The following is a 25,596-nucleotide window of genomic DNA, read 5'->3' as shown; positions in this document are numbered from 1 at the left end:
CTCTTGACAGAATTGGTGCAGTTCAGTTAAATTTGTTGGCTTTCTGACATGGACTTGTTTCTTCAGCATTGTCCTCATCTTCTCAATGGGGTTTAAGTCAGGACTTTGGGAAGGCCATTCTAAAACCTTAATTCTAGCCTGATTTAGCTATTCCATTGCCACTTTTGATGTGTGTTTGGGGTCATTGTCCTGTTGGAACACCCAACTGTGCCCAAGACCCAACCTTCGGGCTGATGATTTTAGGTTATCTTGAAGAATTTGAAGGTAATCCTCCTTCTTCATTATCCCATTTACTCTCTGTAAAGCACCAGTTCCACTGGCAGCAAAACAGCCCCACAGCATAACACCACCACCGTGCTTGACGGTAGGCATGGTGTTCTTGGGGTTAAAGGCCTCACCTTTTCTCCTCCAAACATATTGCTGGGCATTGTGGCCAAACAGCTCGATTTTTGTTTCGTCTGACCACAGAACTTGACTTGAGAAGGTCTTATCTTTGTCCATGTGATCAGCAGCAAACTTCAGTCGAGCCTTAAGGTGCCGCTTTTGGAGCAATGGCGTCCTTCTTGCACAGCAGCCTCTCAGTCCATGGCAATGCAAAACACGCTTGACTGTGGACACTGGCACAGCAGCTTCTAATTCTTGTCAGATCTGCTTTCTGGTGGTTCTCGGTTGACTCTTCACCCTCCTGACCAATTTTCTCTCAGCAGCAGGTGATAGCTTGCATTTTCTTCCTGATTGTGGCAGTGACAAAACAGTGCCATGCACTTTATACTTACAAACAATTGTTTGCACTGTTGCTCTTGGCTTTGAAATGGCTCCATGTGACTTTCCTGACTTGTTCAAGTCAATGATTCGCTTTTTCAGATCCGTGCTGAGCTCCTTTGACTTTCCCATTGTAGCGTTTGTGGGCGTTTGTATCCAATGAGCCCTATTTAAATGGCCTCAGAGAAGTCCCCAGCTGTAGTCACTCATAATCACTCACAAGAAGTTAAGAGGCCATGCTATGAAGCTCATTTCATTGACACAATTTACTAAGTCACCAAAATTGCTAATTCATGTTGCTGTATGTATATTTTTCACCCAGCAGATTTGGTCACTTTTTCAGTTTACCCATAATAAAGTCACAAAAGAACCAAACTTCATGAAAGTTTCTTTGTGACAAAGAAGTATCTGTTCCAATCTCTCTATCAGAGAAAAATCAGAGTTGTAGAAATAACTGGAAACTCAAGAGAGCCATGACATTATGTTCTTTACAAGTATATGTAAACTTTGGACCACAACTGTATATTCAGCAAAAATTTCACAGATACATTTTAAACATCCAGAGTTGATAATAAAAAAGAAAAAGTTTCAAGCAAATCAGAGATGATTGAGCAGAAGGCCTTTTCAATGAGATGGAATGACATCATCTAAAATCATTCTTTATATAGAAGACATGTCTCCCGTTCTCTCTTGCCAGGTTATTTGACTGTTTCCATTGAGCCTCTTCATCCTATCGTCATTGGAGACACAGTCACTCTCAAGTGCAACTTCCAGACAGATGGCAGCCTCAGAGAAATTGTGTGGTTTCGGGTGAGCACACACGTGAATATAATGCAAGTGCTTTAAACTAATGGCTGATGGCATCATGCTAATATGCTCACAGTGACAATGCACAGTAATATTTAACAAATAATGTTTACATGTTCATGAACTATAGTAACTATTCTTCCAATCTAGAGCACAAGAGAAGACACAACAATTCAGTTCAATTCAATTTTATTTATATAGCACCAATTACAGTCATATTGTCTTGAGACACTTTACAGAACCCATATGCCTGACCCCCAGAGCAAGCCAAAAGGCGACACTGGCAAGGAAAACACCCTTTTAACAGGGAAAAAACCTCGAGCAGAACCCGGCTCTAATGTGGGGGGACCCATCTGCCTGCTGGCCGGGCGGGTTGAGAGGGACAGAAGAGGTAGCGAGATAAGAGATAAGAGATAAAGTTCTTTATTTCTCCCCACGCCAGGGGAAATTTACATTGTTACAGCAGCTTATGTAACAGTAGACGTAGTGATAAGAATAAAATAATAATAGAACAATAGTAATAATATTTACAATATATACAAGGGTGAGAGATGAGGATAAAGTGGCTTAACAGAAAAAATAAAAATAAAAATAAAGTTTAAAAGTGCAAAGATGTGCAGTGCAAGAATGTCTGTGCAAATTTTATGGTTTGGGGTGGTAATGATATGAGTCCAGTTTATGTTAACATCAGCCAGTGATGCTGATGTTGTAAAGTCTTATAGCTGATGGAATGAAGGACCTGCGATAGCGCTCTTTCTTGCAGGGTGGATGTCTCAGTCTGCTGCTGAAGGAGCTGCTTAAAGACCCCACAGTGTCATGCAGTGGGTGAGAGGGAGAGGGATGAACAATCATTTCTGTTCTTTAATTAATTATATTTTGTTTGCTTGATTTGATGTAAATGTGTTTAATTTAATCACCTGTGTGAAAACTGCAAAATTGTGTTTTATACATAAAATAGCTTCTTTTTTTTTTTACTTTGGCCAGTGAATTTTTCAGAGCTTATTTTTTGTGTCTTTGCGAAAGAAAGAAAGAAAGAAAGAAAGAAAGAAAGAAAGAGGTCCAGTGTTCTAACCCTGTGGTTTTAAATGCTTATTTCTGTCTAAGGTTTCATTGCGTTAAAAGCGGATCTGTCCTCCCCACTGTCACTAAGTGCTGATTAAAAGAAAATTGTTAAGTTTCTGGTTATAATACAGGAAGGTCTCCACTTCACTATTTGAAATGCCCTGAGAGGACATGCTGTATGTTATCTCTATCATTTGACAGCATATAAATTAAACTGAAGAGAAACAAACTAGTTCTGAATGTTAAAGATGCCACCAAAGTCCATCTAATTTAGTACGATGCATATGATGGCACTGGTGGGACAGTGATAGATGTTAGTGTCCTTGTAGGGGTTGATGAATGCATACATCAAGAATTATTACAGATGCAGAATGTTTCAATTTGTCTACATGCTATACCTGATGTATCTTTTACCTTTTAGGTAACTGAAGGAGGCCATGCCAAGCAAAAGATTTTCACCTTTGATGCCATGTACAACACTAGCTACTCTCACATGGAGGACAACCGCAGACGAGAGGATCTAGTCTACCAGTCAAGAGTAAGGTAAGACTGTCTACTGCTACTGTACACATTTTGTTATGGTTTCATAAGCCTTGTCCTTTGAAAGACAGAAAGCTTGAGGTGATACTCACACATAAAAGTTTTAACAGTTGGTGAGGGGAGGTGCCATTAGTGCAAGGGTCCACTACAAACCTAAAGCATTAAACAAAAATGATATAAACAAAAAAAAGACATTCTGATTAATTTTTCTAACTGTGTATACAAACAGACTTCCTGAGATCCAGCTGGAGGATGATGGCCTGTATGAGTGCCATGTGGGGATCTATGACAGAAGCTCCACAGATAAAGTGATTCTAGCCTCTGGCAGCATCATCCTTACTGTCATTGGTATGTAGTCATGAGGGAATCATGGACATTTGTTCTCATTTTTGTGAAAATTCATCCAATTACTTTCAAAATATTTTACTATAGAAAAAAATTGCACTGCCACGAGTGCACAAGAAACACAGAGGGTCATCAAAGTAAGCAGGACTAATCCCTTGAAGGCCAAGAATATTTTTGTGTGGACTAATGTGATGGACTGATTGACCAACACTGTCATATCTAGAGCCACTATATTTCACAAGATAAGATAAGATAAGATAAAGTTCTTTATTTCTCCCCACTCCAGGGGAAATTGACATTGTTACAGCAGCTTATGTAACAGTGGACGTAGTGATAAGAATAAAATAATAATAGAACAATAGTAATAATATTTACAGTATATACAATACATATACATACATATACAAAATGTATTTGCTTGAAAAAAGTAATGATAGAAAAAATAAATGCAGAATAAACAATTGACATTGTTGAAATATTAACACACAGAAGGTGCTCCCACACCAGTTCAGCTCAGATTCATCAGCAGTATATCTTTAGTGAATCCAGAGATTGTCTTAGTCTTCATAGTATTTTGTCTGCAGTGCCTCCCAAGACTATCTCTGTGGTGGCAGCCAACAGCCCAGCTCCATTCAGCCGCTATGAGGCCCAGAACTTCACCCTGGTTTGTATTGTTACAGGAGCAAAGCCAGCGCCCGTGGTAAGATGCAGTCTTTTTAATGCTTATCTCTCGATAAATACCACGTGTCATTATTATTATTGCCATTATAATTATTATAATAATTATATCTACGCTACAAAAGAAATCCTCATGATCTGTCCCTTTATGATCATGGGAACAACTTGAAAATCTTTTAGAAATCCTGATAGAGGGAAGCATGGTGCTGGTACGTTTTTTTTTTCCGACTGAAACTGGCAGCACTGCGAGATTGAAAATGTTAGCACTTACATACAAAAAGAAAACACAATTCCCTCCACTTGATGCGGAATGCTATTATAAGTAATCATAACCCTGGTAACTGACAAAATGCCTTTAGGTAAAAGCTTAAATACAAGACCTTTTTTAACAGCTTGTTCCTACTGTGTGGCAGAGGTACTTTCACTCAAGTAAAGGACTATATAACGATCAGTCATAATATTATGACCACATCAATCAATAACAATGATTGTCTCTTCATCATGGCACCTGTTAGTATGTTGGATATATTAGGCAGCAAGTGAACATTTTGTCCTCAAAGCTGATGTGTTAGAAGCAGGAAAAATGGGCAAGCGTAAGAACAGGTTCAAGTTTGACGTGGACCAAATTGTGACGGCTAGACGACTGTGTTCAGAGGATCTCCAAAACTGCAGCTCTTGTGGGGTGTTCCAGGTCTGCAGTGGTCAGTTACTATCAAAATTGGTCCGAGGAAGTAACAGTGGTGAACCGGCGGCAGAGTCATGGGCGGCCAAGGCTTATTGATGCAAACAGTGAAGGCTGTCCCGTGTGGTCTGATCCAACAGACAAGCTACTGTTGCTCAAACTGATGAAGAAGTCAATGTTGGTTCTGATAGAAAGGTGTCAGTAGACACAGTGCATCGCAGTTTGTTGCGTATGGGGTTACATGGCCACAGACCAGTCAGGGTGCTCATGCTGACCCCTGTGCACCACCGAAAGCACCAACAATGGAGCATCAGAACTGGACCACATAGCAATGGAAGAAGGTGGCCTGGTTTGATCATGTTTTCTTTTACATCATGTGGATGACCGCTTACCTGGGGAACACATGGCACCAAGATGCACTATGGGAAGAAGGCAAGCTGTGGAGGCAGTATGGTCTTTTGGGCAATGTTCTGCTGGGAAACCTTAGGTCCTGCCATCCATGTGGATGTCACTTTGACATGTACCACCTACCTGTTGCAGACCATATACACACTTTCATGGAAACAATAGTCCCTTATGGCTGTGGCCGACTTTCAGCAGGATAATGCGCTGTACCACAAAGCAAATATGGTTCAGGAATGGTTTGAGGAGCATGAGGTTGAGGTGTTGACTTGGCCTCCGGATTCCCCAGATCTCAATCCAATCCAGCATCTGTGGAATGTGCTGGACAAACAAGTCTAATCCATAGAGGCCCCACCTCACAACTTTCAGGACTATACATACATACATACATACATACATACATACATACATACATATATATATATATATATATATATATATATAGGGTTTGTATTTAATTAATCGTGATTAATCACACTTTCAATCTTACACAATAAGTAAAGTTTTTCAATTAAAATAAATTTTGGTTGACAGTTGAATCAATGACTAGACATATATGTGTTTATAATTTAAATTTTATAAAAATTAATACAATTTTAAAATGGGACATATAGAAAAATTAGATTTTGATGATTTAAAGCCAGGATTTAGTTAGGTTTTCCCACTGTATGGCACATAACAAAAGCATAGGACCTTCAAAAAGTTGAAAATCCATAGATTCATTCTGTTTTCAAGTTTCTGCGTCTGACAAATTGTGTAATTTTTATGGTTCTTTTTTTATTACTTAAACCACATACATTTTTCATCTGTCTACTCCATTCACCGATTACTGCAAACTCAAAGTGCAACTATAGCGATTATATTCAATATTTTAAGACTTTTTGTAAACTCAAGCACTTTCAGTGTCTTCTGTAGTGGGTTATTACGGAATGGCTACACCGTTAGCCAGTACCAGGACTGTTGTAGCTAATGTTAGCTCTGGTGCTAACAGCAACATGTTTTGCATTGAGGTAACACCGTCGGCTTGAAGTGCTGCGGTAATAAGAAAACTCTTTGTTGCACAATTTGCACACAACCACACATTTGTCCAAGCTGCCATCGGGAAGATTTTCAAAAGAAAAACTTTCTGTCCACTGTGGTCTTGTCTTCCTTCATTGTTCACCAAACTTTCTTGCAGTGTTGCCAATTCCTCAGTAAGGAAAGTAGCTATTGGCTGTCCTAAAAGTCGCTAGAAGTCGCTAAATGACATCATCACCGAATTTGCATAATTTCCTGTTGTAGGAGAGAGGAATAACGTTGTGGGAGAGACAAAAAGTGAGCATAAAACACCCAAAATGTTTTTGAACTAGAGGCTAAATACAGTAATTTATTTTAGTATGACAGTGAAGAAACATTTTCATTTATATCCCGCTCTGTAAGCCAGGATGGGAGCTGCAGCGACTTTGCGCATGAGCAATCCATCTGCCGTCAGGTTGCGGAGTGATGTGGGTCTCCTCTAATGAGACAGTGGGACTGCTACTGCGGGGTTACTGGACTGACCGTCTGTCCTTTGTGACAGGGGAGGACCTCACAGTAGCATCTGCTGCTCATTGAGGACAGTAACTGCAGAACGATCTGAGCTTTCCTGTCAGTCTCTAAAATGCTAGATTTGTCGCTAGTTGCTTTTGACAAAAAAAAGTCACTAGGAGGCTTTGGAAAGTCACCAGATTTAGCGAGACAGTCGCTAAGTTGGCAACACTGCTTTCTTGTGCGCTGACAGGAGTGATCCTGTGTATCTTCTTTGTAGCTGGCAAACAGACTTTAGGTGCATTACCACCCAGTAACTGGGCTGGAGTGTTTGTCAGTGTTACCAAAGTGCCAGAAATTAGAGAATTGAGAAAGGTGCGATTAAATGCATCATTTTTTTGAATGTATTATTTTTTCTGTAATAAATTATTCAAAATATACATGTTAAAGTCCCAGCCCTAATATATATAAGTTAAGTGTTGTTAGGTATTATATCAGCTGCGGGCTGAGTGCTTGCATTAACTAGCAGAGGTTTTGTCTTTTTAAATCACCACATGAGTTCAGGTCACAACTCCTCTTCCTAAATTTTACTGAAATGATAAATGAAATTCATCAGGAGAAACAGTAACTCAAGCCATAGCAATGAGTTGAATAGTAGAATTACATACTAAAGGGCCTAGCATGTGAGGAAGGCCATCAAAAAGCCCAGAATTTAGAGAATGCTTATCTATAATTTAAAAATTTGGAGATATTAGCATTGTACATAAATAGTTACAGCTGATTTTCTCATTTGCCTCTATGGGCTTTGAAATCTCTTGTATATAAAATAACATTTAAAACTCTGTGTTGGCTTTTCTTTTCACCAAATTGTATACAGTTATGTTTTTCGTGTGTAAAAGGAGTGCTCCAGCAGAAACTGTGGTTCAGATTTTTGTGATTTGTCACAATCTGTGTCAATAGCGTGACCCACTGTTAAGAGCTCCAGGTGAACTTCATCATGATTTGAAACCCTTTAATCTCAGTTGCCTTTGTGCTTGCGTTTTTCAGGTTTACTTTAAGCGGGATGGTGAGCTTATTGATGTGGTGCCAACAACACAGTCTTCCTCCTCAGTGGGAGATCATAGCAAGGGAACAGATCAAGAAAAGAACTGGAGTAGGAGCCAGTCTGGGCTCTTGAGTTCCCAGGTGGTTCTCACTAGTCAAGACCTTGATGACACCAAAGTCCAGAAGTCCATGTTCCTGTCGGAGCAAGAGGGGAAGCTGGCTCGGCTGGGCCAAGATGTCCCTGGTGGCCTCGAACAAGTCCATGAGGAGTTGTCCAAATTGAACTCTGAGCCAACCACCGAGGTGATCCATGAGACAATAGTGAGCCGGGAGTTTCCTCGTTGGGTCCAGAGCAGCGAACCGCTCTACTACTTCCAGCACCAGCAGCAAGCAGCAGGTGACGGGACTCTGGAGGTGAAAGCCATGCTGACCTGGAGCCTCAACCCCCAGTTGGACAATGAGGTTCTGTTCAGCTGTGAGGTCAACCACCCTGCTCTGTCCATGCCTATGCAAGCAGAAGTCACACTGGGTGAGTCATGTACCAACACTGACTGACTGAGCTAATCTGCACACACTCTTTGAATCCAGTCATTCTGATCATCTGATTCTAAGGTCAGGTGTACAGATGAGAACTGCTATAATATCAATTAAATTCAGTTAAATTCAATTTTCTTTATATAGTGCCAGTTCACTACATATGTCATCTCATAGCGTTTCACATAGTAAGATAAAGACCGTACGGATTTTAAACAAGGAACAGAGAACCCAACAATCCAGAGTTGCCTTTGGAGATCTATGAGCAAGCAAGCAGCAATGATGGGAAGGGCACAAAACAACCCCTTTTAATATGAAGGAAAAAAACTTCAACAGAACCATTATTATCCTCCTCTAACACTTGGAGGCACACAAGTTTGTTTACTCATGAGGCTTGAGATGTGTTTCCAAATTAAAACATTTTATTATAATTGTCTAAAATAAACAGATTAAACTCCATTCATACTGGGGACCAAAGGAAAACAAACAAAAGAAGGAATCTAATCAGTTGCTGGCTGCCAGGTGGATGGGACTAGTGAAGGTGAAGGGAGGACCCCAATAATATAAAGAAACACCCCAAGCACACGTGACATACACTCTGGATGTGAACCACTTCCCTGGGAGCACAGCACACCAAAAGGAGGGGGACGCCACCACCCAAACCCCAGCACCACCACCGCTGGCCCTCAGCAACTGAAAAGTAAACAAAAACAAATGGTACTGTTTTACTGAGTACATCAACTTCTGTAGAGATACAGTCATACCTGCAAAGACCATTCGCTGTTTCCCCAATAACAAACCCTGGATCACAAGTGACATAAAGCAATCCTCAACCAGAAAAAAAAAGCTTTTAGAGATGGTGACAAAGAATGGCTCAAAGAAGTGCAACATGAGTTGAAGAGGAGACTGAAGATGGCAAAGCCTGAATACGAAAAGAAGATAGAGAGGAGTTTTCAACACAGCAACATCCGTGATGTGTGGAGAGGAATCAGTACCATCTCTGGACATAACAATAAAAAGAAAAGGGAGCCAATTGTGGGTGATGTGGAAAGAGCTGATGAACTCAACCTGTTCTTCAACAGATTTGACAGATTAGGTGTGGACACACCTACTTCCACTGCTGCTCCTCCTTCTTCTCCTCAACATATGGAAATGTCACGGGGCAGCAGAGTTCTGAACCCAAAGTGCAGGCACACACACACACTAGGCGGGACAGGTCAGGTGAGTCAAGTACATTTATTGATTGTTAAGAATTAAACAAGGCTGAACAGTTGTGTTCAGTTGTGAGAGAAGTCCGGGCAGGAGGAAATCAAACTCCATAAGAAAACTCAGGGTTTCTAAAATAGCTGAAAACGCTCATCTAATGGCAGGAGGGAAGCTCAACTGCCAAACTGGAATCCAAACAGAAATAACCTAAGGGTCGAACTCATGTGAGTCAACACAGGAGGAGGATGGCTGGCATCCGGGCTGACGCGCCGGTGTGGGCGAGTGTAGACTGCTGTGGGTGGCATAGGCAGAGTTGGTGCAGGGCTGGGTTCAGGGGAGACGAGCCAGCGGCGGCTCGAAAGACTGGCGGGCGGGCAGAAGCCGCTAGTGCGGCCAGGCAGCCGGGGACAGACAGCGCAGGCAGGCCAGGCTCCGAGGGACAAGCCAGCGGCGGCTCGAATGGCAGGCAGGTGGGTGGACGGGCAAAAGTCGCTGTTGTGGCCGGTGAGCCGAGGACAGGCGGCAAACAGGATAGCTAGACAGACAGACAGACAGTGGATGGAGCAGACCAGCGGGAAGCGTTCGTGTAACAGATGCTATGATCTGGCTGCGAGGGGAAGGACAAGCCCGGCTTTATCTGCAGCTGATAAATAATCAGCTGCAGCTGTGATGGAGCGCAGCTGTGTCCCACAATCCAAAACCTGCTGAAGCGGCCAGGAATGTAGCAAGGTGGGGGAAGGTACCAGACAAGAGAAGACAGGCAGATGAGGGAGAGGAGGAAAAGAGAGGAAGACAGAGATGAGGAGGGGAAAAGGAGGGAGAGAGAGAGAGGAGAAGACAGACAGGGGGCCAGGCTGGGACTCTGACAGGAAATCCCCACTATAGCTCCTTCTTCTCCTTCTCTGTCTCCTACACGTCTCCACAACTGCAGCCACTTCCTTTCTAGCACCTGTACCTTTCTCTGTCACAGACAGAGGGGTGATGTTGGAGCTTGGGAGACTTTGCTCTGGGAAGGCAGCTGGCCCAGATGGTGTGTGTCCAAGGCTGCTTAAAGACTGTGCTGCACAACTGTGTCAACCTCTCCACAGGATCTTCAATGTGAGTCTACAGCTGGGGTGGGTGCCTGCTCTATGGAAAACATCCTGTATTGTACCGGTACCAAAAATCAAATGTCCGGCTGAACTAAATGACTACAGACCTATTGCCCTTATTTCACACATCATGAAAACTCTGGAGCGGTTGACTCTATGCCTACTGAGGCTTGAGGTCAAAGACAAACTCGATTCCCTGCAGTTTGCATAAAAAGAACACCCTGGAGTTGATGATGCCATCCTCTTCATGCTTCACCGTCCCCTGTCTCATCTGGACGAACCTGAAGTTTATGTGAGAATCATGTTCTTTGATTTTTCAACTCCATCCAACCCACCATACTCAAAGACAAGCTCACAGAGATGGGAGTGGATCCTGCCTTTGTTTCTTGGATCATAGATTACCTGACAGGAAGGCCACAGTTTGTCAGGCTGGGGAACTGTGTTTCTGAGACATTAATGAGCAGTACTGGAGCTCCACAAGGAACAGTCCTGGCTCCATTCCTGTTCACACTGTATACATCAGACTTCAAATACAGCACTGAGTCCTGCCACATTCAGAAATACTCTGATGACACTGCTATCGTGGCATCAGAGTGGAATGGTCTAAAACATAGACTTAATCTACAAAAAGGGTCAGAACCAACTTTTTTGCCTAAGAAAACTTCGATCATTAGACATCTGCAGTAAGATGCTGCAGATGTTTTATCAGTTTGTGGTAGCATCTTGTATTATGCTGCAGTCTGCTGGGGAGGCAGTATAAAAAACAAGGATGCAAGGCATCTGAACAAATTGATTAAAAAAAGCTGGCTCTGTGGTTGGAATCAGATTGAATTCATTGGACGATGAGGTGGAGAGACGTGCACTGAAAGATGGAGGCCATTCTGACAAACATGGATCATCCACTTCATATCTGCCTAATGAACAACGAAACATCGGTGGTGGACTGCTCCTATCCCTTCACTGCAGGACAGAAAGATTCAGAAAATCTTTCTTAACATCAGCAGTTAGACTATTTAATTCTAAAGTAAGCAGATGAGACCCCAGACAATTGAATTTCCCTTTGGGGATTAATAAAGTTATTGTATTGTATTGTATTGTAGTTTTGTAGAAGCTGTGCTGTTGAGAGATGCTTCATTAGATTGGAGTTGCTTACAATGGACGTGGACAAACACTTCGCTCCGGGTGTTACAATTTAGCTTCTGTGTCAACACCTGATATTGAGCAATATTCCTGGATACAATACAGATCCACAGTAAATATCTGAGTCAGTTTTCCACACATGAATTCAGTCTCGTCAAAGACTTAAGATTCAATCAAGTTGTTTTGGCTTCGTCCACGCTTGGAAAACTGAGCCCTTGTGTTTAAATAATCTTGTGTACATGATATTAAGATTCTTTGTGTTTCAGTTCTAAAAATATAAACCATCTTTTGGGGATTTTGGTGTACCTGGTAGCAATACTTCAGCTTCTTTTTTGTGGTATTTGAACACCGTCTGAAGTGAAAAACAGCAAAAACCTGCAGACGTGAGCAAAGCAGCAAATAAAGTCACAGTGGAGCAGTTTGAACATTTAACATCTACACTGGAAATCTACTAAGAACATTTCACTAGGTGGAGCCCCCTGACAGACAGGCACAGGGAATCCGGGAACTGATGGGAGACTAGACGGAAAACAGGAGGCTGGATACAGAGACGGAATCGGTCTGAGTACAAGGGAAGAGCTGAGTCCATGACAGGATCTGAACCTGGAGGCAAAACAGGGACAAGTGGTAATCCAAGGAGAAAGCCAAGTCCATGTGGGGATCTGGGTCCGACAGCAAGTGGGTGAATGAACTGAGCTTATATACCTGGACGTGTGATTGTAAACAGGCGAGGTGAGTGAGCTGATAGCTGCAGCTGACATTCATCCCAGCAAACAGCAGTGCAGGGAGAGCAGGAGGGTGAGTGAGAGAGAGAACAGATGACAGAGACAAGAAGGAGGGACAAGGTGGGAGAAGGAAGGAGAAGAACAGGGGCCGGAGCAGGGATCATAACACCGGGACATAATGTACACTTCACATGTACGTTCTTGCCTTTTACATCAAGGAGAATAAAGTAGTGTCTGCACTTCCATTTTGAAAATGCAGACTTTCCCTTCAGCCACTGCAGCAGCTTATCTCTGCTTGCTTGGGTGTGTGGGGCTGCTGTCTGCGTGTTTGGTATGTGTGTAAACTGAACACTGCCTCTGATTGGCTTACCGTGAAAGCTCTCTCTGCCTTGTCCAATCATCATCACATATGCAGTTGTCTTGTCCATTCCTCCTCCATCACCAAAAAATAAAAACTAAACAGCTTTTGCAGCTCTTGTAGCTGAGAGCCAAGTCTGATAACAAGAGCTTCAATGAGTAGCTTTAGTTTATAATGCACCCCATTTAATTGTCGGTAACGGTAACACCATTGTAATGATGGAAATAGTAAAATAACGCCGTTAGTAATGCCATTTATTTTAACACTGTTATTCCCATCACTGACCACTACTAATGAAAAGCAACAAGCAGAAGAGATTTGTTTGGGCCAAAAAACACAAGGAATGGACATTAGACCAGTGGAAATCTATGCTTTGGTCTGATGAGTCCAAATTTGAGATCTTTGGTTCCACCACCATGTCTTTGTGTGACACAGAAAAGGTGAACGAATGGTCTCTACATGCATGGTTCCCACCGTGAAGCATGGAGGAGGAGGTGTGGTGGTGCTTTACTGGTGACACTGTTGGAGATTTATTCAAAATTGAAGGCACACTGAACCAGCATGGCTACCAGTGCATCCTGCAGCAACATGCCATCCCATCTGGTTTGTGTTTAGTTTGACCATCATTATTTTTCAACAGGACAGTGACCCCAAGCACACCTCCAGGCTGTGTAAGGGCTATTTGGCCAAGAAGGAGAGTGATGGAGTGCTGTGTCAGATGACCTGGCCTCCACAGTCACCCAATCAAGATGGTTTGGGACAAGATGGACCGTAGAGTGAAGGCAAAAGGGCCAACAAGTACTCAGCATCTCTGGGAGCTCTTTCAAGACTGTTGGAAAACCATTTCAGGTGACTACCTCATGAAGCTCATCCAGAGAATGCCAAGTTTGTGCAAAGCAGTAATCAAAGGGTGGCTATTTTGAAGAATATGAAACATAAAACATGTTTTGATAACGCAAGAAATCACAAAATGCAGTTTTGAAATGATGACGATTTTTTGAAGGAAAAATGCTGTCCAGGACATCTTGCCCCATGTGAAAAAGTAAATGCCCCTTTAGCTACCAGTCTACTAAATGACAGATTCATTTGGTAATTGGGTTCAATTTCACCCGCCACACCCACATATGATTACTGCCAGGTTTGTTTAATTTAAACATCACTAAATAGAACCTGTCTGGCATTGTGAAGTAGCTTAAGGGTCTCAAAAAGCAGCACATGATGCCATGTTCTAAAGAGATTCAAGAACAGATGCAAAACAAAGTCATTGACAGTTATCAGTCTGAAGGGGTTACAAAGGCATTGCTAAGGCTCTGGGACTCCAGAGAACCACAGTGAGAGAAATTATCCACAAATGGAGAAACATTGAACATGCTGAACCTTCCCAGGAGTGGCAGGCCTACCGACATTTCTTCAAGAGCATGTCAACATCTGCTCCAGGAGGTCACACAAGAACCCAGATGAGCATCAAAAGATCTGCAGACCTCAATGGCCTCAGTTAAGGTCTGTCTGCATGATTCCACAATAAGGAAGCCACTGGGTGAAAATGGCAACATGGGAGAGTTGTAAGCTGCAAACCACTGCCGACCAAAAAGAACAGAAAGGTTCATCTGACATTTGCAAAAAATAAAAATATCTAGACGAGTCCCAAGACTTTTGGGATAACATCCTGTGGACTGATGTCAAAGGTGGAACTTTTTGGAAGACATGGGTCCGCTACATCTGGTGTAAAGCTAATGCTGGATTCCACAGAAGAACATGATACCAGCAGTGAAACATGGTGGTGGTAGTGTGATGGTTTAGGGCTGCTTTGCTTCCATGAACTGGGGATCTTTTACATGTAAGCGACGGTGCTAACCACTGAGCCACTGTGCTGCCCCTAACACATGCAGAAGGCCATGCAGGCTCACGCTGCAATGTTCCGTACTGGCTCTGTTCTGAAGGAGGGATGCGATAAAATGGATGCCATTTACCAGACCATGGATGACCTTAAGACCTTTACAGAACAGAATTAGATTTTTTCTGCTTATATTTCTATAATCCCAATTGGAAAATTTCATTGGCTGTATATAAGGAGAGAATAAATGGGAAATGGTCTTTGCTAAGAGCACCTCTTACCCTTAGCTAGACTGTACCAAGTGCTCTATAACGTGTTCCTCATTAACTGATTTATTGAAGGTTGGAACTGCCAGCCTAGTGTTTTGTGGACAACCCACGGTACCATCTGAGGGACAGCCATGACATAATCCAAACACTTTCTGACCAGGCATTTTGAAACTCAGTGTGGCCTCTTCAGCCATTGCCATCTTGGCAGTGCTTGACTTCTAACTCCCAGCAAATCCGAAAATGAACAAAGATGTGATGTGAGCTGAGGCAGGCCATACAAACATCTCCAAGACATGGACTGTCTTGTGACAACACCAGCCTCTAACTTAAAGGACAAAGGCCTTAATTATTCAAAAGCTTATGCTATGCTTAATGCAACTAGGAATGAGTTATAAAAAAAAATTACCCCCTTGTCATAAATGAGGAAATTAGGGAAATGGGGAAAATACACTTTCAAGATATTGTTTCATGTTCACAGGTTGTCATTTCAAAAACCTGGTGCCCGGGGAGCTCAACAGGTTGAGCAGGTGATCCATTAATTGGGGCTATAGTCCCCATGCAGCGGTTGTGGGTTCAGTTCCCACCAATGGCTCTTTGCTGCAGGTCATTCCCTCATTCTTCTCCCTACTTTGGGGTGGGGGATAGCAGGATAACAGATGGAGAACAGACAAACAATATAAAGAGGCTCAAAACACTGTTCTTAATTCAGGGATTACAGGATGGTTGTCCAACATTGTCTGAGGTCTTCTAATGGGAGAAATAAAGAAAAGTATAGGAGTAAGAGAAATGGGGTGGATTCAGGGTCTGGCAACAAAGCCTTTGTTGCTCGGATCACCTACTGACAATAAAAAATATAGATGCAGACTATCTGCGTACAATGAAATAGCTGGTGAAATGTACAATATGAGAGCTGTTGCGATTTAAATTTCAAAACAGCCACATATTTCAGAGGACAAATTCAGTGCTACATCGATTTCACAGTCAGTGATTCATTTATTCAAATTTAAGTGAGAACAACAAACAGTAAGTGGGTCATTCAGAGCCTTCAGCACAGCCTGTACGTTTTGTTGTTTTTTTTTTTGTACAGCAACTGTTTTCTACCAGTTAAGTCACATGAAGTTGAACACATACTGAATGTTTTCCAGGTGGGTGCATCCTGTTGGGAGTCACATTTAGATAAATATTACTGTGATTTTCTTGTTCTACCTACTGATACTGTCGGTTGATTGTTGTCTTGTTTTATCCTAGTAGTCTGATGTAGTATTTTACTCCTTCCTCAGCTGCTCCCAAGGGACCCAAGCTGTCAATGAGCCCCAGTAAGGCCAAAGTAGGAGACACAGTACGGATCATTGTTCATGGCTTCCAGCTCGGACCTTCTGCAGTGAGTTTTGAATATAGAAGTTCTTTAAACTGGAAAATCTCTTAAGTTTAAAAAAAGGTGTGCAATTTCGTAATATAATAACATCTGGAAGGTGCATTTGTATTTTACATGTTCTAATCAAAGCATGATGCTTTGAATTATTGGGACTCAATATGGTGCGGTGAAAAAGTATTTACTGATTTTATTTCCTGATGTCTTCTATTTTTGCATATTTCTCATACTTAAATGTTCCAGATCATCAAACTAATAGATTTATTTAATATTAGAAAAAATCTACATGACACAAAGTGCTATTTCATTGAAAACTTTAATCACCCTGCAAAAAAGTTAGAAAAACTGCTCTGTCCACCGTTGGCAGCAATTACTGCAGTTAAACATTTGCCATAGCTTGTGACCAGTCTTTCACATTAGATGGTTTTTGATCATGAACTGCCCTTTTAAAGTCTTGCCACAGCATCTGAATTGGATTCAAGTCCGGACTTTGACTGGACCACTACAGAACCTTAATTTTGTTCTTTTCGAGCCATTGTGGACTTCCTTCTGTGCTTTGGGTCATTGTCATGCTGCATAAACCATTTGTGTTGAGCTTTAGGTCATAAACTAATGGTGTATCCAGATGTAACGGATCCGTGTTTTCCAAAAAGTTCCATCTTTGACTCGTCAGTCCATAGGATGTTATCCCAAAAGTCTTGGGACTCATCTAGATATCCATCCATCCATTATCTATACACCGCTTAATCCTCACTAGGGTCGCGGGGGGTGCTGAAGCCTATCCCAGCTAACTCGGGCGAAGGCAGGGGACACCCTGGACAGGTCGCCAGTCTGTCGCAGGGCCACATACAAAGACAAACAAGCACTCACACATTCACACCTACGGGCAATTTAGAATAATCAATTAACCTCAGCATATTTTTGGACTGTGGGAGGAAGCCGGAGTACCCGGAGAGAACCCACGCATGCACAGGGAGAACATGCAAACTCCATGCAGAAAGATCCCGGGAAAGCCGGGACGCGAACCAGGGACCTTCTTGCTGCAAGGCGAAAGTGCTAACCACTACGCCACTGTGCAGCCCTCATCTAGATATTTTTTTTGCAAATGCCAGATGGACCTTTATGTCCTTTTTGGTCAGCAGTGGTTTGTGCCTTGCAACTCTCCCATGATGTCATTTTCACCCAGAGTCTTCGTTATTGTGGAATCATGTAAATGGACCTTAACTGAGGCCAGAGAGGTCTGCAGGTCTTTTAATGTTTGTGTAGGCTGTTTTGTGACCTCTTAAGTGAGATGTCGACATTCTCTTGGATAAATGTTGGTAGGCCGGTCACTCCTGGGAAGGTTCACCACTGTTCTATGTTTTTCCATCTGTGGATAATGTCTCTCACTGTGGTTTTCTGGAGTCCCAGAGTCCTGGCAATGTCTTTATAATCCTCCAGACTGACAAATGCCAATGACTTTGCTTCGCATCTCTTCTTGAATCACTTTAGAACATAGCATCATGTGCTGCTTTTTGAGACCCTTAAAAGCTACTTCACAATATCAGACAGGTTCTATTTAGTTATGTTTAGATTCAACAAGCCTGGCAGTAATCATACATGGGTTCGCTAGGGTGAAACTGAACCCAATTACCAAATGAATCTGGTCATTTGGGAGATTGGTAGCTAAGGGGGGAATTACTTTTTCACATGGGGCAAGGTGGGTTGGACAGCATTTTTCCTTCAAAATATAGAATCATCATCAATCAAATCTGCATTTTGTGGATTGTCTTTGTTTAATATGAAAAATAGTTTGATGGTCTGAAACTTTACGTGTGGCAACTAGGCAAAAATAAAATAAATTTGTAGAGGGGCCGATAATTTTTCGCAACACTGTATATATTGTAACCTCACTATCAATCACAGTGTAAGAAAGAGTTTGGTTAATTTTTTTTATATTGGAACATGTGAGTGTTGGACCTTGTAAAAAAAATATTTTAAGGTTATAGCTCACTCTTTAGATCTGTAGGGCTTGTCCAGAAAGCTTGAGAGTGGTATTTTGTCATTCAGACTTGAGCATATGTGATGTTATTTGCACAGAACATAACTGTTATTTTTGCTCTCTACAGAGAGCAGAATGATACGGCATTGTGCTGCAGAACTCATGAAAGAAGGGAAGGGAGTTTCCTCAAAGACACATTAGATGGTTGACACTGTTTTTATAATGATGGTGTTCAAAAGCGGATTCGCATGCATATTTTGCCCTGTGCAATATAGACCTGTTTCCAAATTTCAATATTTCAAGTCCGAGCAAAGACCAGCTCTTATTTTATTTTCATTGCCAGGTGTGTTCCTGTTTTTTCTTGGAAAGATCTTTTCAGGATCATTTATGATATATTGCACCAAATCCCATTGCCAGCCTGCTGGCAGTGAGATTTGGTAACATATTATCTCTAAGTTAACCTGTCACTTAACTCATCAAATGAAACTGATTTGTCTTTAAACTTGCATAACTGTGTCGCATCTGAACACACAGCCATCACATTCTCTGCAGTGATATAATTTGACTTTCAAGGAAAAGAATCCACAAATCCAATCAAATAAAAAATGTTCCTCCAATGAAAATCAAGTTTTTTGTACCTTAACAAGCCCATATGGTGGTTTTTGTATTGTAGTCACATTTTGAGCAAAATAAGCAGTCAACATCATGGCTGAGCATTTCCATATTGAAACTGTAGCATACTTAAGACAGTCTCAAAAACAAACAGGTATAGTTCCATACATCTGCATCCTGGTCTGAACTCTGGGTTGTCATGCTTTAGAGTTCTAATAAAATCAGCCATATTTCTAGAAATGAGAGCTGCACCAGCCAAAGTGGGATGGATGCCATCTCTCCTAATCAGACCAGGTTTTCCCCAAGAAGAGCTCCAATTGTCTATAAAGCCAATATCGTTTGCAGTACACCGCATAGACAACCAGCGGCAAAACGATGACATGCAGCTAAACATATTGTCGCTGGTCAGATCTGGTAGGGGTCCAGAGAAAACTATGGAGTCCGACATTGTTTTGGCAAAGTTACACACCGATGCCACACTAATTTTGGTGACCTCCGATTGGCGTAACCGGGTGTCATTACCGCTGACGTGAATCTTACTGTATTTACGATTATCTTTAGCCAGCAGTTTCAAATTTGTTTCTATGTCGCCCACTCTGGCCCCTGGGAGACATTTTACTATGGTCGCTGGTGTCGCTAGCTTCAAGTTTCTGACTATTGGAGCTGCCAATGATCAGAGTTGGTTTCTCAGTGGGTGTGTCGTTGAGTGGGGAAAAACGATTAGAAACGTGAAGCGGTTTGTGGTGTGCCGGGACAGCAGGCTTGAGCTTAGGACTACATTTCCTACAAACTGTCATCCAGCCACCCTGGCTTCCCGGCTGACCGGGAGCTGCTAGGGTACGGCTAGCAGAAACTACACTAGCAGCTATGCTATTGCGGTCCGCACCGGCTAAGTGGGCCTGGCTAACAGCAAGCGGGTTGTTTTTCATGGTGCGGAGCCGCGCTTCCAATTCAGTGAGACTCGCCTCCAAAGCTACAAAGAGACTGCATTTATTACAAGTTTGTTATCACTGAAGGAGGCAGAGGAGTAACTAAACATGTGACACACTGAGCAGGACAGAGAAGGAGAGGAAGAGGGAGAAGCCATGCTAACTGCTAAGTGCTAGGCTAGCGGACAGAGATAACAGATTAACTTAGAATTAAGTACAAGACTTTGAGAAGGTGCTTGAAGAGAACGAGTGTATGTTACGATTCAAATATTACCGCTACACACACAGATTTAATGAATATCAAAGCTACGACAGTCAGAGAAGACAACACAGCGCTACAACAGGAAGTGACGCAATATGCTCACCGTAACGTCAGCAGTCAAGGTAGCATGTCAGAAAGTGAAAGTAGACTAGGTAGACGTGTGTTTGCGATACAGTGCCCCCTGCAGTTTGGGAGCAGACGCCGCACGGAGTATAAATGCACACACGTTCTCTCGCACGGATTTCCGCATGGCTTCTTCGTGCGGAAAGTATCAAGGCTGGAATACACTTTCTGCACGTATTTCTAGACTTCAGCTACGAGTAGGTCCTGGCCCTCCGCCATGTTTTTCTGTGCGGCTCCGTCCGCGTTGGTTATGGCTGGAATATACTTTCCGCACGAACGAGTCGCACGGAAATCCGTGCGAAAGAACGTGTGTGCATTTATACTCCGTGCGTGTCTGCTCCCAAACTGCAGGGGGCAGTGTATCTCAAACACACGTCTACCTGGTCTACTCTAGTAATAAACTAGAGAAGAAGAAGTCTGTTTCCAAACTGCAGGGGACAGTGTAGCTCAAACACACATCTACCTGGTCTACTCTGGTACTAAACTAGAGAAGAAGAAGTTTGCCATGGTTTACACCACTTACAACACGGCATTTTACCGAATAAAAGCATTTCAGCAGTTAGTTTTATTTCACACCATGAATAGTTCATAACCCGGTTACCGCAGTGATCTCTGTGTGATGAATCGTAAGTGCACGTATTTCTAGACTTCAGCTACGAGTAGGTCCTGGCCCTCCGCCATGTTTTTCCGTGCGGCTCCGTCCGCGTTGGTTAGAAAAATGTGGAGGTGCGCGGAGCGGAAATTTTCTGCACGGAAAGGCCGCTGGAGGGGGCGTGGGTGCGAAAATGACGTCATTTTTCCGCACGGAGCCGCACGGACCTCGCGGACGCGGCAAGCATAAAACAAGCTTAACCCAGCCTTTAGAGCTCTTCTTTAAAAAAACAGAAAAATTCATTGTTCTGAGCCTGGGTGCAAACTTTGCCACTGATTCTACAGCCCCATCAATAAATTATTTATTGTTTTTATTTTTAATTATTTAATTTTATTGTTTTATTTATTTTTTATTTTTACATTCAGCCTTTTAAAAGCCATTTTCAACAGGCCATTCAATAAATAGGTTGTAAAAGTAAAATCTGCAGTCAAATGTCATTTGTTTATGCCACCAAGGCTCCCCAGAGAACCTGTCCCTGCTGCTGAAAAAAAATCCTAGAGGAAACACTGCAATGTATCATTTTGGAGGTCAGTAATTCCAGGAACTGCAGATCAGAAACATAAGCAAACTGTCCTCTCAAATTACAAGCTGCATGACCCGAATCAGCCTGGTTTTAAACGGTCACTCTACTGAGACTCTAATCCTATCTGTAACAGAATCACTGCATTCTGCTAGAGCTGCTGCACAGTCTTCAGCTCCATTGCTATTAGATCTCTCAGCTGCTTTTGACATGGTCAACCACTAAATCCTCGTCTCCACACTCAATGAGCTTGGCATTTCAGGATCAGCCTTCCACTGGTTCATGCCTTACCTCTCAGGGATCTCCCTGAGAGGTAAGGCAACAAACATCGAATGTGGTACAATCCACTACCTAGGAAGTGAAACACTTTTTGATTGGGAGTGGGGCTGATAGTATCTACTTCAGAGTATCTTTGAGGGGAGAAGTGTCCATACTGCACAGTCTATCCAAAGGGGTTCCTCAAGGGTCAGTGCTTGGTAACCTCCTCTTCTCAATATACACAGCCTCACTTGGCGCAATAATACACTCCCCTGGTTTCTCATGTCCTGTGGTTCCCCCCAGACGACCACAATGTATCTGCCCAGATCTCATCAAGCCTTCATCTTGGCATGGTTGAAAAAAACGCCTCCTTCAACTTAACCTATCCAAGACTGAGCTCCTTCTTGCCCCAGCCAGTCCCTCTATACAACAAGAAATCAACATCCAGCTTGAATCAACCTAACTCAAACCCACAAAGTCTGCCAGAAACTTGGGTGTCATGATCGATGACCAACTAACCTTCAAGGCTCATGTGGCCTCTGTTGCTCATTCATGTTGATTCGCTCTGTACAGTATCAGGAAGATCAGATGCTTCCTGTCTGAACATGCAGCACGATTCCTGGTACAGGCTACAGCCTGTACCAGGAATCGTGCTGTATCACGCATCGACTACTGTAACTCCTTACTGGCAGGCCTTCCCACAAGTATGGTCAAACCTCTGCAGATGATCCAGAATGCAGCAGCACATCTGGTTTTCAACTAGTGAAAAACAGCATGTCAACCCGCTGTTCAGATGGCTTCACTGGCTTCCAGTTGCTGCCCGCATAAAGTTCAAAACTGACACTTGCATTCTAAACTACATTGAAAACAGCTCTCTCCTACCTGAACTCTCTCATTCAGGTCTACACTCCTTCTTGTTCGTTACGCTCAACCAACAAAATGCGCCTGATACAACCAACACAACAGGGCTGGTCGATAACTAGTCTTTTCCTCTGTGTTTCCTCGGTGGTGGAACAAATTACCAAACTGTTCAATCTGCAGAGTCTTTAAGAAAAGACAAAAAACACAGCTCTTTACTGAACACCTTTGCACTTGACAGACTAAAAAAAAAAAAATTCTATTACGTCGCATTGCCTGTAGACACCACGGTCCTATTATCACACCTGAACCTGTTATGTATGTTATGTCTTATGGCACTTATACAGGTTATTTTCTCCAGACTAGATCCTCGCTTGTGTTGTATCGACTCTCAGATGTACGTCGCTTTGGATAAAAATGTCTGCTAAATGAAATTGTAGAATTATAGCATGTAGCTCCACAGCCAGAGATACCTGCAGAGAGGACAAAACTAATTGCAGGAGAGAAAAGACACAAAGTTGTTTATATGCAATGGTGACATAAATGTATAAGGAGAGTACAAGCAGGGTAGAGGACAGGTGCTCAGTGCAGCATAGAAATCTTGTAGCATTTTACACCCATTGCAGCATAACTAAGGGCTGGCTTAGGGTCAGCTGAACAGCTTTACCAAAAAGGAAAGTTCTGAGCCTTATCTTAAAATTTGGGAATAGATTCTACAACTGAGGAGCCTGATAACTGAAGGCTCTGCTCCTCACTGTACTTCTGGAAGCTTTAGGAACCAAAAGCAAATCTGCAGTCTGATCACAAGTTCATTTTGGTCTGAGTCTCTAAGAGGTTCAACTTTTTCATTTGATTCATCTGGCTTCAAAATTGTAACTGGGTATCAACTGCATAGCTGTGAACCTTTATGCTGCGTTTGCTAATAATGCCTCAGGGCAGCAAGTACGAGATGAATGGTACTGGTTCTAGCACAGTACCCTGTGGAACCCCACAACTAACTATTGTGCGCGTGGAAGAATCACTGCCATGAACAAACTGGAATCAATCCGACAAATGCCAGTTTCACAAAGAACCTAAGCGCACACATGAATCACAAGTAGACCAAGAATCAGTGAAAAGAGTTTATTTGCAGCAAGTTGAATAGATTAGTGATAATATGGTGACTGTGGAATAACTAGTACTAGACAAAGGTTTCTGATGTGGGAGGAAGAAGGGGAAAGATAAGCAAGCGGGCTCACTAGACAGTAGCCTAGACATAGTTATATCAGAGGTCTAATACTAATGGCATAAGAAACAACTCCCATGAAGCTAGTGATAAACACAAAATAGACAGTTACAAACTCTCAAGCCACAAGACAAACTGAAGGAAAATGACAAAGGAATAACAAAGAACTGACTGGCAGAAGACAAAATTAAAGGCTAACCAAGACCAAGTAATAGTAGACACCAGAAAAAAATGACTAAAGTAACAATATGGGCTACAACAAGTACGGACTGAACACACAATGAGGAAATGAACTGTCAGGAAACAAGGCTATAAGCTAGCTGGCAGATCAGGGCTGGGTAAGGACAGACGGGAATCTGTGAGGCGGCGATGGGTGTTTGTAGAGGGAGGAATCCAGTGGAGGCCTAAGCAGCTGGGGCAAGCGGGAGAGCCAAATGGCTTGTCGAAGGGAGAGAGTCTGGCAGATTTGAAGCTGAAGAGGTAGTGTGTAATTTCCAGAGTGGCTGCAGAGGACTGGTCGAGGAAGTAAGGCAAAACAAACAGATATAGAAGTTGACATGCAGACATTTTATCAAAAGACTGAAGCTTCCCCTGGCCTGACTGACTGGTGTCTAGATCAGTGGTCTGGCGCTGAATGATGGTCTAAGCCAGGGACTTGAGACAGGTGTGAGCTGGTCCCATGCACAGTTGTGTTCACTTCTGTTCATTGGACCACCACTAAAGCTCACACACAGAAACAAACAAACACACAAATATACCCGATCACACCCACAGAGAGGGAGAGAGGGCAAAATGGGCAAGACAGACTGCCAGTTGGGCAGAGGCTGATGTAGGAGACACTATATGTGAATTAAACCAGCATAGTTTGGTTCCTTTAATCCCAATAGCATGTTCCTGTCTCTATAAAAAAATGTTCATCATCTGTATCATATACAGAACTGACATCTCAATGTGGAGAGACAAGTCCACTGTCTGAAGCTGAGGAGACCACTGGAGAATTTTTTATCAGTGCTGATCCTGTGCTATGACTGAACGAATCTCTTCGAAGAAACCATTTTTGGGCAGATGGCCACATATTTTGCTTGCAACAGCTATTGGGCAGGAATCTTTTTTTTTTTTTTTAAATGTTCCCTTAACTATTTGTGACTTTACCTTGCAACTCTCTCCTCACACATTTTTGTGTCTACAGAGTGAAGTCTTCCCTGAGCCCATGTTCACCTGGACCAAGGTAGGTGGACACTTGCTGGATGGCAGAGAGGAACATGATGGAAGGGAGCTCATCTTAGAGAGAGTTCCTGCTGAGCTCAATGGCTCCATGTTCCGCTGTACGGCCCAGAATCCTTTGGGCTCCACAGATACCCACACCCGCCTGATTGTGTTTGGTGAGTCTGTTTATGTCTGTCTGATCATTCATTGTTTACTCAGTGTGCTCAAATTAAATGTTTTTATTTTGTGTGTTTGTGCAGACAATCCAAGATTGAAGAAAGGAAAGGAACATTACATTGGTAGGCCATTCAATGTCATAGTCAGTAACTGTGCTAACTTCTCAACTCTCATCCTTCTTATCTTTATAGGAATCAGGTTTTATAGGACTTTTAGTCCTATAAGAGTAGATAGTAGAAACCTTGATTTCAAAATGCTCCCTTTCCTTTTTGTTTGTTATTTTATGATGGCAGTCTTCCAGTGACCACCACTTATCATTTCCTAACAGGGTTGGGAGGGTTACTATAAAAATGTAATCCGGTACAATTACAAGTTACCTGTTAAAAAATGCAATCAGTAACTTACTCTAAGTCAGGGCTATTCAATTAAAAATTGA

At 42.5% G+C, this 25,596-nt stretch overlaps 1 protein-coding gene across 2 annotated transcripts in view; it reads left to right on the top strand.

The window, feature by feature from the left end:
- The window catches only part of LOC111587470 (immunoglobulin superfamily member 21-like), a 63,894-nt gene that overhangs the window by 25,109 nt on the left and 13,189 nt on the right, over positions 1-25,596 (top strand). Inside the window, exons 2-9 of one of the 2 annotated variants that reach the window (XM_055012942.1) lie at positions 1,460-1,572; positions 3,053-3,174; positions 3,401-3,519; positions 4,101-4,216; positions 7,832-8,357; positions 16,266-16,366; positions 24,967-25,159; positions 25,244-25,282. In XM_055012942.1, coding sequence (XP_054868917.1) covers positions 1,460-1,572; positions 3,053-3,174; positions 3,401-3,519; positions 4,101-4,216; positions 7,832-8,357; positions 16,266-16,366; positions 24,967-25,159; positions 25,244-25,282 — 1,329 coding nt within the window. The remainder of the gene's footprint in view (positions 1-1,459; positions 1,573-3,052; positions 3,175-3,400; positions 3,520-4,100; positions 4,217-7,831; positions 8,358-16,265; positions 16,367-24,966; positions 25,160-25,243; positions 25,283-25,596) is intronic. The other variant, XM_055012943.1, reaches the window with a different exon arrangement.

Source organism: Amphiprion ocellaris, chromosome 8 (assembly GCF_022539595.1).
Source record: "Amphiprion ocellaris isolate individual 3 ecotype Okinawa chromosome 8, ASM2253959v1, whole genome shotgun sequence".
NCBI lineage: Eukaryota > Metazoa > Chordata > Actinopteri > Pomacentridae > Amphiprion > Amphiprion ocellaris.
This window is presented reverse-complemented; position numbering and strand designations above follow the sequence as displayed.